At 38.5% G+C, this 17,295-nt stretch overlaps 1 protein-coding gene across 1 annotated transcript in view; it reads right to left on the bottom strand.

Annotated features, from left to right (window-relative positions):
- LOC149319904 (vascular endothelial growth factor receptor 1-like) overlaps positions 1-17,295 on the bottom strand; it is a 127,467-nt gene that overhangs the window by 45,690 nt on the left and 64,482 nt on the right. Inside the window, exons 11-13 of the mRNA XM_089512568.1 lie at positions 15,412-15,699; positions 9,022-9,168; positions 5,529-5,660 (exon numbers count right to left, since the gene is read on the bottom strand). Of these exons, the coding sequence (XP_089368694.1) occupies positions 5,529-5,660; positions 9,022-9,168; positions 15,412-15,699 (567 nt within the window). The remainder of the gene's footprint in view (positions 1-5,528; positions 5,661-9,021; positions 9,169-15,411; positions 15,700-17,295) is intronic.

Below are 17,295 nucleotides of genomic sequence, written 5' to 3'. Positions count from 1 at the left end.
GGTCAATGGTATCGAAAGCCGCTGAGATGTCTAAGAGCACTAACAGGGACACGCTACCTCTATCCATGCCCAATTCAAGGATCCTCTGAGACCTCCCAGGGACCATCTAGACTTCTCAGAGGGTGATATTATCATAGAGTACCAGCTACTGGAATATAGCTGGCAACCATCCTCCTTGCTTAGTGGGCCCCCATCTTTCCATCAGCCACATCATGAATAAGCTTGGGAGGAACAGAGAGAGAAGAAATGTAAGACTGGGCATAATATAGCTTATTCAAAGACTTGGGACAAGTGGTGGTGGTGGTGGTGGGGGTAGAACAAGAATGGGAAAATTTTCCATGTTAGAGTTTTCCAACTACTCCTGGTTCATCCCCTTGCCTTAAGCCTTTGAAAATTCTTTCCATCCCTGTTGCTCACACAGTGTTATGCTCTAGATATTAAAGCAAAAAGTTCCTGTCCCCATCTTTCACTCTTGGCTTCTCCCTCTCTCTCTCTGCTCTCCTCCCATTTTGCTTTTTTCCCACCCACTTTTAATTATACAATTATGGCAAGATGGGTACAAAGAAGAGTGGGCTTGTTAGATATGTGCACCAAAATTCTATATGGAAATTTTATATGACCTGTTAACATTGCTTCACTTTACACATACCTAGCTATGTAGCAGAGGTGCTAAGAAACCCTTGTACTGAATTGTGAAGGTGTGTATCAGGACACTGGCAAAACCACAAGATGTATATCATGCACTGATGTGCATGGCACATTTATGTGCAAATAGGATGCTTGGCTAGCTCTGCAACATAGTAGAGGACAACAGCTCTCTAATTGATAGGGATTTTAAGCAACTGTGCCATTCTAATTCCTGCACTTAAATCCACTTATGAAGAACTAAGGCCTCAACAGGATTCTGACCTTGATTGTTAAGAATGAACATGTCATAGATTGTGAAGTCGAAGGCTTTCACGGCTGGTGTCCATAGTTTTCTGTGGGGTTCTGGGTTATGTGGCTGTGTTCTGGAATAATTTATTCCTGAAGTTTTGCCTGCATCTGTGGCTGCCATCTTCAGAGGGTGGTGGAAGTGAGTGGGGTATCTATACAGTGGGTCAATTTTAAAAGAACAAAAGAGCACTTTTTGAAAGAGTTAGCCCTTCCTGTTCTAGAGAAACTTTTGTGTATGGGAGGCAATAATCAGAATTCCAGAAGGAATAGACATTTAGAAATTATAGGCAATGAAAAAAAGATCATGAAATAAACAAACTGATTAAAATGCAATATAATTAGTTGTAGCTAATTATTTTAAAAACTATTTTCCAAGTTCCTTCTCAAATGCAGAATAAAAAAGAGGGTATCCCACACATATAAGAAAGCACACTCAATAGACATGATTGCTTTGTTTTGTTTTGTTTTATTGTGTCCCATCAAATTGTTTCTGATTTATGGCAACCCTAGGGCGAGCATATCATGTTGTTGTTGTTTTCCACAGAATTTTTCAGAGGGTGTTTACCATTGCCTTCTTCTGTGGCTGAGAGGGACTCACTTGCCAGATGTCACCCAATAGGTTTCCATGGCCAAGTGAGGATTTGAACCCTAATCTTCCAAAGTCTTAGTCCAGCACTCAAACCACTACACCACACTCGTTCTCAGCATACACCATCCTCATCTTATTCCTCAAGATTTGTATCCCATCATTCCCCATGGAACTCCTGTCTCCTTGCTCTCTTTGTTTTGCTAAACTAAATTTTTCTAAATTAAAGAAATCTTGTAAATATTTCAAGGGGAGTAGCTCCAGCTTTCTGATAATTCTACCCATTTTCCATCTCTACAATATCTTTTCTGAGATTTAGCAATCAGAACCATATGTAGTAGTCCATGTGTGGTTGCACCACATGTCTGTGGGCCAATGACATTGAACAATTCATTTTCAGTCGCTTTCTGAATGATATTGATCCAAAGGGAAGGACAGGATATAAATATATTATTATTATTATTATTATTATTATTATTATTATTATTATTAAATACAGATTTATTTATTTATTTAGGTATTTATATCCCACCCTTCAGCCCTAATGGCTATCAGGGCGGCTTACATTTATTATTATGTTTTAACTAGACAGTTCCTTGCCCGCAGGAGCCCTGGTGGCGCAGTGGTTAAATGCCTGTACTGCAGCCATTCACTCAAAACCACAAGGTTGCGAGTTCAAGACCAGCAAAAGGGCCCAAGCTCGACTCAAGCTTGCATCCTTCCGAGGTCGCTAAAATGAGTACCCAGACTGTTGGGGGCAAATTAGCTTACTTGCTAATTAGCTTACTTGCTGTTCACCGCTATGATCTTTGGAATAGCGGTATATAAATAAAACAAATTATTATTATTATTATTACTACAATCTAAAAGACACGACACAAAAGGAGAAGGGAATGGTAAGGGGGGGAAGGGATCAGGTCCAGCATTCCTCTCTCCCTCTGAGGCCTGGACCAAGGCAGATGGACCGGAGGGAGGACTCTGCTTCTTCCTGGCAGGCCTGGTGGAGCTCGCCTGCCTCTCTCTCCCTCAAGATGGAGGATGATGGGAGGGCTCTTCTTCTTCCAGGCAGGCCTGGTGGAGCTAGCCTGCCTCTCTCCCCTTCAAGATGGTGGCTGAAGGGAGGGCTTGCCTTCTTCCAGGCAAGGCAGTTGGAGCTCGCCTGCCCCTCTCTCTCCCTTCAAGATGGTGGCTAATTTGTGCATAAAATAAATTAGAACATGAAATAGCACTTCCATATCCTCCAGTCTTCAAAACGGTTCACAAAAGGTACTATTTCAACTATATATCTCAGGAAATGCTAAGTTCTGTAGTGCACAAAAGTAACTTTTCCATACTCTGTTCTTCAATCCTACGTTGATGGATAAATCAGGCAACTTAATTATTGAGCACTTTCTGAATCAACTCTTCATTCTAAGAGTTGAGATGATAGCCCTGTTTAAATATTTGAGGAGATATCACATTGAAGATGGAGCAATAAGGGATCATCCAAACATTTTTTTTTTAGTGGAACAATGCGAATACCCTCACTCACACATTCTGGATTTGTTATTAATACTATGGAACCACATCTCTGCACATCTCTGTGAGTTCGGTTGCTCACACATGCCAGCACTTGAATAAACATAGAGTCAATGGTGCATATGTATTCGAAACACATTCAAGGCATGCAGAGTTTAATTCTAAGTTTATTCACATTGGTTTTTCACACTTCTGAGAATTCAAATCTTTTAGAAAAACTCAGGAAAAACCCTTGGTATTAATTATCCTGACTTTGGCAGCCTCCCCCCCAAAAAATTTAATTGGGTGCATTTGTGATGCATGTGAACAACAGAGTTTCATCCCAGATTCATCCTGGATTATTTTCGTGATCTGAATAGTCCATAGGACATACAGCAAACAGCAGGAAAAGAGATTCCACCTAAACATTGGGAAGAACTTCTTGACACTAAGAACTTTTTCACACGGAGGAATGTATCACCGTCCCTAAAGAAGAAAAAAGTGGGGCCAATGCGAAAATTCACGAAATTACATAGTAGCTTACCATACGCACAAACACAGTGTCCATCCAAAAGAAAAAGTGGTGCGAATGCAAATGAATTCATCACATGAGTATGTACCCATTGGCTTCTTCACTGTGAATTAGTGTTTTTGCACATGTGCAGGGAGGAGAGGATCATGGCTGGAAGATTTTGTAATTCTTCCAAGGACCCCCCCCCCCCACACACACACACCGAGTTAAAGGTGGAAAGGAATAAGGAGGAGGCATGCTCAGGCTCCTCATCTTCACCTCCCCCCCTTCGCTGTTTCTCCAAAAACAGCTGCTTTCCTCTCGGCAGCCAGGGAGTACAGGAAGGAAAATCGCAACAAAGGATCATGGGAATTGTAGTTTGTTTCTAATGGGAGCAATCCCATGGCCAAACTAGAGATGCATTTCATACTAACGCAAATGCAAATTGACTGCGAATTTGCAGTGGAAAAGGATTTATAAATTCTATATTTTCCCAAATGCAGTTATTCCCGGGATGACTCATAATTGCATTTGGATTGTGTGCGATGTTATTTGAAATTCTTTTGCAAAATTACGTGAAATACCTTGGATGACCCTGGATTAACCATCGGCTCTTCCAGTTTTCCCCATGTGATAAATTCCTAAGAGCTGTTTGGCTGTGGAACAAGCTGAGTCAGAGAGTGGTGGAGTTTCCTTCTTTGGAGGTTTTTAAACAGAGGCTGGATGGCCATCTGTCTGGAGTGCTTTGATTGTGTGTTCCTGCATGGCAGGGGGTTGGACTGGATGGGCATTGAGGTCTCTTCCAGCTCTACGATTCTATGAGTCTATGATTCATCCCTTTTTGATTAAAAGATAGCACTTAGTTTTGTCAGTAAAGACTAAATATATTTTTAAGGAAATACAAAGAGCAGACAGCTTCCTTCCTGCTTGAAACACAAATTGTTTTGTTTTCTTCCTTTCAACTTTATCACACTATGGGGCAATTCAGTGGTGTACTCTCACTGAAACCACTAGGATTACTCCTGCAGGTGGGGTGCATACATTATCTTTATGCTCAGCTAAAATATTGGTTTTATTACATATTTATATGACTCAGTTGGCCTCTGTATAATGTTACATATTTCCCAGTTCCCTAAGCAATGAAAAATTCTAAGAGAAGCATCACTGAATTAAATTTTCTTTGGATGAAAGTAGTGCCTTAGATGCAGTTGTCTATTTGTATACAGAAGCACTTCCTTGATAGAGAAGGAATTAAATGCTTATCTTATGTCACTGAACATCATTGAAATTTTACCCATCATAGACTCTAGACCCTACTTAAACTATAGGAAAGGGGAAACCAAGAGGCTATTTGGGGTTGCTCAATAGAGGAGCCCCAATCTCTTCTGAGAGCAAGTACAAGCAAAGGGAGAAACCTTCCATTATAATTAGAGCACCCAGTCATAAGAACTTGTTTCATATGATATTATAAAATTAAGAATTCTATCATGTTTCTTTTTTTAAGGTGGATATTAAAAACCAGGAAAAAGACAATAAATAAATCTATAAATATATTTTCAGTTACTGGACAAACCTCAAGTTGTATTACTCTGTATTGAAATCAAAGACACAAAAATGATAAATATATTTAATCCTGGCCTCTAGCAGTCTGGAGCAGGAAATGAAGCAAGTCTATGTCTCTAACAAGGCTAAATATACACCCTACTTCTACCCTGACCCTATGCTCATTGGGTTGCAGTAATGATTATTTTCGGGTTAGTATAAACAAATTCTCATCTAGCATTTCCCTTTGGCTTTCTTCTTGACCTGGTGCATTTCCCTTGTTAAGACTTTGTTTTTTAAAAATATTGCACACTGTCAACAAGCTACTTACCTGCTTCTCTAGGACGATCAAGATCGTCTATGGAAAGCAGATAGGAACTTATAAGCAAATAGAAGAGGAAACACCAACCAAAGAGTACCCACTGTTAATAGTATCCTTAACATGCAATACTTTACCTTGAATGCTGACATAGGCTGAACTCTCCACTGCCCCTTTCAGGTTACTAGCTACACACTGGTACTGGCCAGCATCATCCTCTTGCACTCTTTCAATCAACAGACTCTGGCTTCCTGGGCCTAGTATTATACCTGTAGAATGAAAAACATTTAAATGTATAGGAATAGTGCATAAATGTGAAACTTTTCTTGTCCAAGTGAATCTTCGTTTAAAGGAAGTCTGAACTGCAGACCAGTCAACCAGATTGTTAGGTGTCCTTCAAGAAAAATAGGGAGTACTGTTTTCTAGTCTTTATATACTTTTTTTTAAAAAAAATATTTAATAGTCTTTTATATACTTAATAATGAAAAATATTTATTTAATGGGCACTCATTTTGGAAGACCTCTGCCTGGTGGCTGCTGATGGTTAGTGGCTACTAGATATGTCATACTTGGCCATTTAGATGGTGGCTGAAAAGAAACAGTATAGGGCATCAGAACGTAGCCAGCAAGGAAACAAATACTTGAAATTTTCCAGCTGGTCTTCAAGCCTATATTGCTTTAAAAAACCTACTGCCAGTTATGAGTAGTATACTCTGTCCAGAGGTATGTACCTACTTCTGCCTGTTCAATATAGTTCAATATCAAATATTACATAATTGGCATAAAATTGAAATTTACTGGCAAGAAAACTGGCTGTTTGGCCTTCCAGATGTTGTAGTCTCTGTGTTTATGTGTCTTTACATTGCCTGTCAATTGATGTCAACCTAATGAATTTTCTACGGTTTTCTTAGGCAAGAAAACTGGTTTTGCCATTTCCTTCTTCTGAAATATAGCGTACAGCACCTGGTATTTGATGGTAGCTTCTCATCCAAGTACTAATCACACCTGAAAAGAGTTTAGCTAACCAGAGCTTAGCTTTCAAGATCTGTCAGGATCTGGTAGAATCATAGAGTTGGAAGAGACTGCAAGGGCCATCCAGTCCAACCCCCTGCCATGCAGGAAATCCAAATCAAAGCATCCCCAACAAATGGCCATCCAGCCTCTGTTTAAAGACCTTCAAGGAAGGAGTCTCCACCACTCTCCGAGGGAGTTTGTTCCAGTCGAATAGCCCTTACTGTCAGGAAGTTCCTCCTAATGTTGAGGTGGGATCTCTTTTCCTGGAGCTTGCATCCATTGCTCCAGGTCCTAGTCTCTGGAGCAGCAGAAAACAAGCTTGCTCCCTCCTCAATATGACATCCCTTCAAATATTTAAACAGGGCTATCATATCACCTCTTAACCTTCTTTTCTCCAGGCTAAACATACCCAACTCCCTAAGGCATTCCTCATAGGGCATGGTTTCCAGACCTTTCACCATTTTAGTCGCCCTCCTTTGGACATGCTCCAGTTTCTCAATGTCCTTTTTGAATTGTGGTGCCCAGAACTGGACACAATATTCCAGGTGGGGCCTGACCAGAGCAGAATATAGTGGCACTATTACTTCCCTTGATCTAGACACTATACCACTATACTAGTACCTTGGTATTATCCCTTTCTAATGGCCATGCTGGCTAGAGTCTCTGAAAGCTAGAGTTTAAAACATCTGGAAGGCCAAGTGTTTCCCACATCTGTTGCAGTGGGTTCCTGTGAAACTTCTCACAACTTGGGAAAATAGAGAGGACGGAAGTGTACAAAATGCAAATAGTCTAGCACAGTTTAAGTACAGTTTAAGCCGCACTTTAGTTAGTCAATGGCTACAAATAGGAAGGTGGATGCCAACTGATGTAGCACTGATTGTCTGTGACAAAATGTGACATGAAGAAACTCTCCCAGAGATATTATCAGTCTCTCTTTTTTTTAAAAAAAAAACCTGTCTTAGACTATAATGTGATTGCAATAGAGAATATGGCTGTCATTTTAAATAATGAGGATAATATACAAAGCAATGGCAAAATGAGTATTGCCGTCAACACTAGGAGGGCTACATGTTTCCATCTCTCCTATATGTCAAAATTGCTGTTTACTTCCAAAAAGAAACTTACAGGAAAAAAACCCAATATCCCTTGCTGAAATTCTGTTTTAAAAATTCATGATACATTGCTTTCATATGTCATGGTGGCCCTTTCTATTAAATGTGTCACACTGATGTTGGCATAGTTTCGTAACCCAATCTTTGATAGCAGTTTGCATTGTTAATGATGAACCCATCCTGAGCCTGAGAACTCCAAGGCAATTCTACCACCCGCCCACCCACCCTCCCCAGCATGGAAGAGTGTCAGGAATGCCGTATTTGCTCCTTACTATTCTGGATGTTGATCCCTATGTCCAGAAATCTCAGGACTGACATTTGAAATATCAATGGATGCCTTGATATTCAATACATTTTTGAATATTTGCACGTCTTTAAAAAGCCTTAAACTTCTCTGCACAGATAAGACTAGAATCTGAGGGAGAAGTTCTTATCACTGATATGCTAGTGTTCAATGAGCAAGGAATTTCTGATGGAGAGTGGCAAAGCTGGCATTCAGTCTTGCATTCTTGCATTCAAGCTGGTGTTCAACATGAATGTATGAATTCACATTCTATTTCTTAGTTAATTGGTCTCAAATACCTGTTGCAGGGAAACCATATTGTATTACTCTTCCTAACAAAACTATTTTTTTAAAAGACAGCTATGCCATGCAAAATGGAGAGGGGTGCTAGAGACATGGGACATAATATTAAACCTATTGGGTGGGTGGTAGCTGCTAGAGTTGTAGAACCTGGCAAATTGCTTATACTGGAAGGTTCTTTAAAATGTGCCAAGAATACATTTGATCTAAACATCCTTGAAGTACATTTAAGGCACTTCCAGAAGGCAGTTACTTCCTGTGGAGCAGGAAGTACCTCAACATTTGTTCTCTGCAAGCTACTCTGGAAAAATTGTCTTTGAAGGGTGGGGTAGAAACCTACAAAATCAAAATAAATACATTTTAAAAAAACAACATGGAGCTTTGAAACAACAGTGGCTGGCTTGGTACTATGGTCACAAAGCTAGTTCTAACATGAGGAAAAGTGAAGCAACTCATTCTAGTGACTTATTTCTGGATTTAGTAAAATAATAATAATTAAATATTTATTTATTCTATCTATTATACTTATAATTTTTGTTCATATGCAATAGTTTGGTGAAAGTCTACATGAAAGTGTAAATCTTCTGGCTGGCTCTGTTGCTGAAATGAATTTGCGACACCAGAAATAAGCACAACTCCCATCTAATAAGCAGTTATCAGTCACAAGGATATCCAGACTGTTGTAGGAATTAGCTATACCAGTCTTATGTGTGGGAAACATATTATCCTCCAGATCTTAATAGACTGGAGTTCCCATGATTCCAAACCTCTAGCTAGGGGTGACACAAATTGTGATACAACAGCACATGATGATTTTTACAACCCTGCTCAGAAACATGGAATTGGGGTATGAATGATGGGGCAGGCAATCAAGAAAATACAGTGTATTGGGAAGGAAAAGATGGCAAGTATTAGACTCACCTGGCTTTTGAAGAATCTCTTTGTTGTTTTTATACCAGGATATCTTAGGTTCAGGCACACCATGAACGTGACACTCCAAACTAACAGAGTGACTGGTGTTGACCACTTGATCAGTGAGGTTCCGAAGAAGATACGGTGCTTCCTGGGCTAAAAAAAACACATTGACAGATTAGTTAGTACATTCCTAGTCATAAGGGTCTTTGTATTTAATCCTGTGCTTGTCTTATATATGCTGTAGCTTTCTCAACTGTTTGATGTAAAGAAGTGTTGCTCTATGGGAATGAGAGCTACAAATCTGTGGATGATGAGCAAACTTTTCCACCAAAAATCTGGGGAAAGAATAATCTTATTGGTTCTTCCCCCTTTCGATAATAATACCTATTAATTAGTTTGAAGTAAAATTATAGGGAGCAGCACACAAAATAGCCAACTCAGCCGTATTCTGTTGGTGCTTTTCTTAAAATGTAAAAACAAATTTTGTTCAGTTCCCAGGGGGAAATGTACCACAGTTACAGAAAAATAAATTGCTAATGTCACCAAATGTTTACTTTACTATAGGGAGATATAAAAGGCCACAATCTATTTGTACTGGGAATGCACTTTCAGTTTTTAGTATTGTATAATTCAGTTTTTCTCTCTCGCTCCAACATCATTTCAAAACTAGAGAATATAAACAGGCCTTCGGGAGTTTGAGCTATTGGTTAGTTGGACATCAAAAAGTGGGGTGGTTGAACCAAATGCCATGACATGTCAGCAAGTTAATCCAATGTGCATTGTAGAGGTTTATTGTATTTTGGGAGCTTTGCAGCATATAAACTTCTCAAATTACCACTACCATGTTTAACTGCTAATAGTCATTCATCTAGACTAACCGTGTTTTAATAAAAATCCATCCATCATGTTCAAGGCTACAGTTCAAATACCTTAATTTTATACAACATGAATCAAATTTAGAATTAAATGGATTGCTATATGTTTTTCTGCACATCTGAAAGTAAGGCATGAAAAGGTGTCCCTCCCTAAATAAATATTCCTCAGACAAACTGGCCAATATATTAAATCATCAGCCACATAAAGTGGTTATCTGTTTCGATTGTTCTTATCAACTTACCCTACCTTCAGGGACGTAGCCAAAGGGGGGGGGGGGTCCTTGGGGTCCAGACCCCCCCCTTCCATTAGAAAAAAGAATAGTGCGTGCTGCTGCACCGCCATGCCCATGCCCCATAATAATGGTGGCACTTAGTCTGGACCCCCCCTTCCTAAAATCCTGGCTACATCCCTGCTACCTTCCCATACTATTTGTGATTTTTCTGTTTTCTTAAGTAAATAACTACAGTCGGCCCTTCTTATACACGGATTTTTTATACACGGATTCAAGCATACACGGTTTGAAAATGTCCCCAAAAAGTATAAATTTACCTTGATTTTTCATTTTTTATAAGGGACACCATTTTGCTATGTCATTATATTTAATGGGACTTGAGCATACATGGATTTTGTTATACACGGGGGATCTTGGAACCAAACCCCAGCGTATAACAAGGGTCCACTGTATGTTGTGACTTCAATCTAATACAATACTGGTGCATGTCATGGATCTTGTGTCTGTTAGGCTTCCCACAGCAGCCATAGAGTTAGTCCAAAACTGGTTCCAGAGAGCTTCCCAGCCCTCTTAAGCAGGTTTGTGTGGTGCTCAGGGGGATTGTAGTGGAAAGGGACCATCATTCATCTGTTCCCACCCATTTATGCTGGATTCTGCTATTCCACCAAGAAAGATCCAGCACTGAATACAGATCTTTGAGACAACCAACTTCCACTTATATTTTCTTATATATTTTCTTATATTATATTTACTGAAGCAACTGAATCTCTCAGGTAACTTGTTGTACAAAATGTTAGCATAAAACACTTTGGTCCCCAAGCCCAGCAGCAAATGGTGTCCCCATCCCACCCCAACTCAAAGTTTATAGTACTGAGTCAAGTTATTTGGTCTAATCTTAAATAGAGAAGTCCAATAATCACCTCCCTTTTACAGTGGCTATTAAAAATACATTAATAAATAAAGTAATTGCCCAGAATTTGCAAACTTCTAATCACACCCAGAGTCTGCTGCCCGATGCAGCCCTTTTACTCTTGCCAAATGGCTGGGCCATTCTTGATTGAATATATGACAGCAGATTCTTGAGGCGGGAGGGAGGAATCATTACAAACTAAATTGCAGTAGATTTCTCTGAATTTCCAGTTTGGCTGCATTTACTTCACTCTTCAGGTGCACACTCTAGAAAGCTTTCTAAGTGAGTGTTTATTGTGACCACAAGGAATATTTATTTTGCAGAATAGAATGCTTGACGAAACTCATTAGAAACATATAAAGCCCCCTTATATTGAATTAGACTATTGTCTATATAGACCAGTTTTGTCAAATCTGGGAGTGGGAGCATCTCTCAAGGTCTCCAGGCCAGATTCATTTATAGCTCTACCTGGAGATTCCTGTTTTTGGTGACTGTTTCCCATCTAGGTTCTAAGCACGTTTAACACTTATTAGCTTTCAAAATCCGACAAAACGAGAGATATTTAGGGCAGCATGGTGGTTACTTTTTGTTTTGGCAATAATATGTCATGGGATAATGGGGAGATCTAGGCCAGCATCTGACTCTCTTTTGTGATGGCAATTTCTTTCCTGTGTAGGATAGCTGGATTTCTATGAGAACTGAGGCACTATTTTCATTATTTTCACTAATTACAGCTCTCATTTGAAAGAGCAAGATTTTAATTTAAAATATTTAAAAATTAAATTAAAGAGTTGTTTTAAGAATAATCCCAGTTACTTAACAGAGTACCTATCAGACCTTGTTTCACCTACTTTGAACTCAACTAGATGCTAAACTTGGTGCAGTATAGCAACTTGTTTTCAAAATAGCCCATATGAAATGTGGCTATAGAGCACATCCCAGATGTAATCAGGAAAACCCCATATGTTTTCTCCTCCACAGTGACATATCATAGACTGTTTATTTTATTTCCTCCCCCCCCCACACACAAATAATTATATTTGAAAATAGGTCTGCCTATTCGAAGCTTATAAACTCAATCATGTGTGTGAATGTGTGTTCCATAAGATTATGGTAAACAACACAACCAAGTCATTTGAGGCAAACAGTAAACACATGGGGGGAACAAATCAGAGGTCACACAATCTGATTGTTATTTCTGATTAATTTTAATTTGTTTATAGCCATACACATTTTTTCCATATTGAGAAACACTTTCTTACTCAAAATTACTTGCATCACTCTTCACATATTTTTAAACAGTTGCTGCTGTACGTAACTGATTTTGAAATGCTTTGTTGAAGCAAGAAATAGCTGTTTCCCTTACTCTTTAGTTTTCTGAACTAAACAGGCAGGGATTTCCACAGGCATTCCAAATGGCTTAACTCTTTTCTTTTCGTTTGACTTGGGTAGAAATCTCTGTTTTATTTTATAGCAAAAATCATTTGGCCAATTCATCATAAAAATCAAAAGTGAACTTCTGTGCAACTCTCATGTACAGATGACATTTCGGCCTTTTAGTACACTCTGATCACAAAACATGAAGGGAACCACAGAGGAGATAGAAAATACCTCTGTTACAGTGATTTTGCTACTCCTAGGCTTTGAGTAGCAAGAAAGAGAAGAAAATTAACCCTGAGACAGAAAAAAAACACCTATACATAAATATAACCAACAAAAACAATATAACCAACAAAGACAATGTTCAACATTTCTAAACTCCTCTATTTTGCAGTTCTTTTAATTTAACACTTGTATGTCATTATAAGGCAGCTTACATTATCTGACCAGTTACCAATTATGAGTCAGTAAAATATACAATTGAACTGATAACATGCAGTTTAAAAAGAAATACAAACTTATGTTACAGTTATTATTCTCCATGTCATATACTGAAATGATAAATCATCCAGAAAAGAACAATATTCAACCCTTTCCAGTGCATTTGCAGTAATACTGGCAGTAGGATCAATGCATCAATCACGCTGCAAAAGACAGTCCTCTAAGCTCTTCACTTTACATGATACTATCAAGATTCTTTCAAATGTTCCGACTTAGACAACACCACAGGAACAATAATTTACACCTCTGCAGTTATGGTTATTGAAGCTTTGGTCAACTGCATGTGATAGAGGTCAGGCTACCCTCCTCCTCCTAGGACTTACTATAATGTCTATTAATTCTACAGGTGAACATTTTTTTAAAAGAAATCCCTGGATCAATTTGGAAATCATTTTTGTGTTTATCTTGTGGAGCTAGCTCAGAATCAGCATGTGGTCAACTGAGTCTCTGCAACTTAGTTCTCTTCAGCAAACTTCTAAATTTTAGTTTTTAAGCTACCAGAAACTCATAAACTCCGGTCTGTATCTTGCTATAAAATGTTTTTTCACATATCATCTCTACTGAGATGAGGCCTTTTCCTGATTTCTTCCACAAATAAACAGTAATATTTGCTGTCACAGGAATGCTAATTACCAATAGCTAAAGTGGCTTTATAACCACATTGGAAACAGCCACTGAAAGTTCTTTCACAGAAACTTACATTCTTTCTGTGAGCCACCATGGCAATAATTTTTAAAAGTTCTACTGTATACAAGAAGGCTATAGGTGACATTTCAAGACAGGAACAATCATTCTTTTCTTTACCCTGACAACTTCCAGGTAGCTAATTGTTTTCAGAGCATTTTAGGCTCCACAAAACTGGCATGATGGGGAAATGCTATTGTTTACCACTTCACACTTGACAAAAGCAATTCCCACGTGAACGACAAGCTTGGCTGGGGACACGGTCCTGCTACCTTAAAGGAGGAAATGGGTGGGTGAGTTCTCAGGCACAAGAAATTGTCATGCTGTCACCCTCTTGTTTCAATAGCAAAGCCACTTTTGTTCCCAGTTTTGCTCTTGCTATTGTGGTCCTCACGTGCTTGGCTAAAATTTCTATATCATAATTAATCATAAATGAACACCCTTCCAAAATATAATAATGATACGCATTGTAAAAAAATAAAGTTATCAGATCTATTAAAAATAGTAACTTCTTCCTTATACAGATTTTTATTATACAAAACACCTTGAAATAAAATCACAAAAGAGAATAAGAAATGCTTAAAAGTAATGATAAATTACTTTTAATTCTCCATCAGTAGTTTTTTCCTTAAAAAATTCCCATGTGAAATCCTATTATCATTTCAGTATAAAAACAAAATAATGTGTGGCAGGTATATGTAAGTTCATACACAAATGTACTCATACCCACACATGAAGAGCCTTAAATTTACATTTAAAGGTATTAAACATTTTTCTGTGCTGACTGAAACTTTATCAATAGGGGGAGGACATAGTGATTCTGTTTTACTGTAATAACCAAATATCTTTCTGTCACAAGGTCAAAGAGTTCCCTATAGAGTCAACACACTTTTAACAGCAACTCGGTTGTGTATGTGTGATTTTAAAGGGAACCAAAAGGATGGCTACTTCAAAAAGCACTCTCAATTTATTTCTTCAATGAAAGATGATCCAACTCTGGTGGGTTTAAATAGTCTAATTTATGCAAACAGTCCAAGACCATGTGTCTTATTTCAATGTGTTTATTTCTTATTCTGCATCCTCAGAGCCTTCCCTGAGAAGAATTGTTAAAAAAAAAAGATTAATATATTTAGTGTAGAAAAAATGATTTCAAATAAATAAGCATAAGAACTTGCTCAGCAGGCAATATTTATAAATCCACAAGGAGCAAATTAAAGTAAAAACAAAACAAAACACCATAGTCCAATCATTCTCTCAAACTGAGCTGTGCTTATTCTGCACTTTTAAAGTTAACTTATCAAAAGTCCAATGGTGACCAAAGCCAGCCTTTTTTTTTTTTAAGTTTTCAGTTTATCCAGCTTTGGCACTTGGGAGGAGGTTGAATATCAAAGCCGAAGAGAAGGTGGGTCCAAAGTTTTTCATTAGCACTTGGTGGGAGACTGCAAAGAACAATACAACATAACACACACAATTCAATGCAGGGGGTGGGGAAGTCTTCCAAATCCCACCTTCCACATCTTTGTCTAAGCAGAAATAATCTTTCTGAGCCAAATTGGAAGCCCAGATTTGGGGATTTACTGTTCAGTTTTTTTCCACTCTTTTTTGGTTCATTTTTGCATTGCTACACCTTCTATGTGTCCAAACCTCTCGTGTTTGAAAATGTACAGTAGTAATCAATCAAGATTATACGAGAGAACTGGCAATTTTTAGTGAGTCCTTTAATGGTTTATATTGTGTTGTGTTGTACAATCATTCCTTGCGTTCTTAAATTTGTGGATCCGTGAGAAAAGAGCCTTTTTGTTACAGTGCTCACCTCTGACTGTAACGTCTTTCTCTTGAATCACATCTTCTCCAGTGTACAAGTTCTTTGCTCGACAGGCATAGGTACCTGAATGTTCAAGTGTAACATTCTTAACGATGAGAGTGAGATCAATGGAATACTCCTTAGTGGCTGGCTTTTTTATTCTTGATTGATTAACTGTCCTTGGTAATATCCAGGCAACATCTTTGTATAGAAGTTTGTTGGCTAAACAGGACAACACAAGCGTTTCTCCTTCCACAGGTGTTTTCTTTAGGTTAATGTGGAATCCATCTGGGACATCTGTCAAAAATCAAAACATAATTTTAATTCAGGGGAATGTTTGAAAGAACATCATTTCTAGGGCACACCACTCATCCTTCTCATCCTCCTAATATGTTCTGCCACGTGCCAAGCACATTGGTATCTGGGTCTGGCTAGTGCCTGCATAAAAGGCAGACTAGCTCTGTATATGCTACCCTGAGCACTATGATGGAAGAAATGTGGAATATAAAATAAATCAATATTACATTATTGCAATTTGGCTAAGCCAGTGCACAACAACATTAAACAAACACATAAGCAAGACCTCTAGAATCAAGGCCCAAAGGGTAACTAGACTAAGTTTTTATTGATTTTATTGTACCCAATTTGAATTGTATACAGATTAAAATACATGCAAGCAGGCTAGCAAAAACTTTGCTGGCCCCTGTTCCTAACAGTAGCTCCTCTAGCCACCTGAAAGTGACCCAGAGCATGAGCTACTAAATGGGAACACTTGGGTAGAAGGATCCATGGAAACTGGATGGATGCATTGTCCTGTCCAACAGAGAAAAGGAGATCCTGCATCCAATCCATTTATGGTTACCTTCCCAATAGTAAACCACCCATTCAGTGGCAAAACAAAATCTGTCTGTATTCTGCTGATCAAACAGCATTTCTCATTGGTGGTTTACATCATTAGTATTCACCTTTTTATTTTGTCCCTTACATACAGTCTAAATTTCAAAAACTAGAAGGATGTTGCCAATTTTTTCTTGGTCCTAAAACTATGTTGCTGCTTGTTTGGCCAGAATGGTAATCAAAGTCTAGGAAATTAAGAAATTGTCTGCATTTTCAATTTAAAAATATCAGTTATAATGGAAATTTGGCATCTTCATTTGGTGCGGCAAAGACCTTCTGGTTTCTTCAGGTTCAAAGGCAGTATACTGTCATTGAATACACAGGGGGAATACAGACAGGCGGCTCCATGCCACCCATTTTTTCCCTTTGTCGGTGCCACACCAGCTCTAGGCAGCTTTTTTTAGGGGCATCATAATAGTGTCCACTGTATTAAGAATGGATGGGAACTATGCAGCCCTTCAGATGCCGTTGAACTGCAACTGCCATCTGTTCTAGTGGAGGGCCAGATGATTCCCATGCATCATATAACACTTACTAAAGTCTACTATTCATCTATGGGACAGCTAGGGCTGAATCCACACCAGCAAAATAATCTAGCTCCAGTGTGCAGTATTCTGCCCCAGTTTCACCCTGTTACTGCCAAATGCACTCATAACAAACTGGACTCAAACTGTATTGATAGTCACACATTTCCCCTGCCCAAATTCAAATCACATTTAGTCTAATGTCTGGATTGAAATATTTTAGGTCAGATGACTCCAGCATCTGCACACACCCTCATCCCCAACATGTTGCTTTTAATTGAATTTTGAGGTAAACATCTTGTGCTTTTACTTAGTCTGTAACCCCGCTTCGATCCACTGGGAGAGGCAGGGAAACAAATAAATTTTATTATTATTATTTATTATTATGTATAAACCTATCAACTAATAGCATTTTTGCCCTCTCAGTCTTACCATTCCCTTTGCACTCTCATTGGATGGCTCCCCCATCCAA

The sequence above is a fragment of the Sceloporus occidentalis genome, unplaced genomic scaffold, assembly GCF_023333645.1.
Source record: "Sceloporus occidentalis isolate IW3139 unplaced genomic scaffold, rSceOcc1.0.p SCAF_2, whole genome shotgun sequence".
NCBI lineage: Eukaryota > Metazoa > Chordata > Lepidosauria > Squamata > Phrynosomatidae > Sceloporus > Sceloporus occidentalis.
This window is presented reverse-complemented; position numbering and strand designations above follow the sequence as displayed.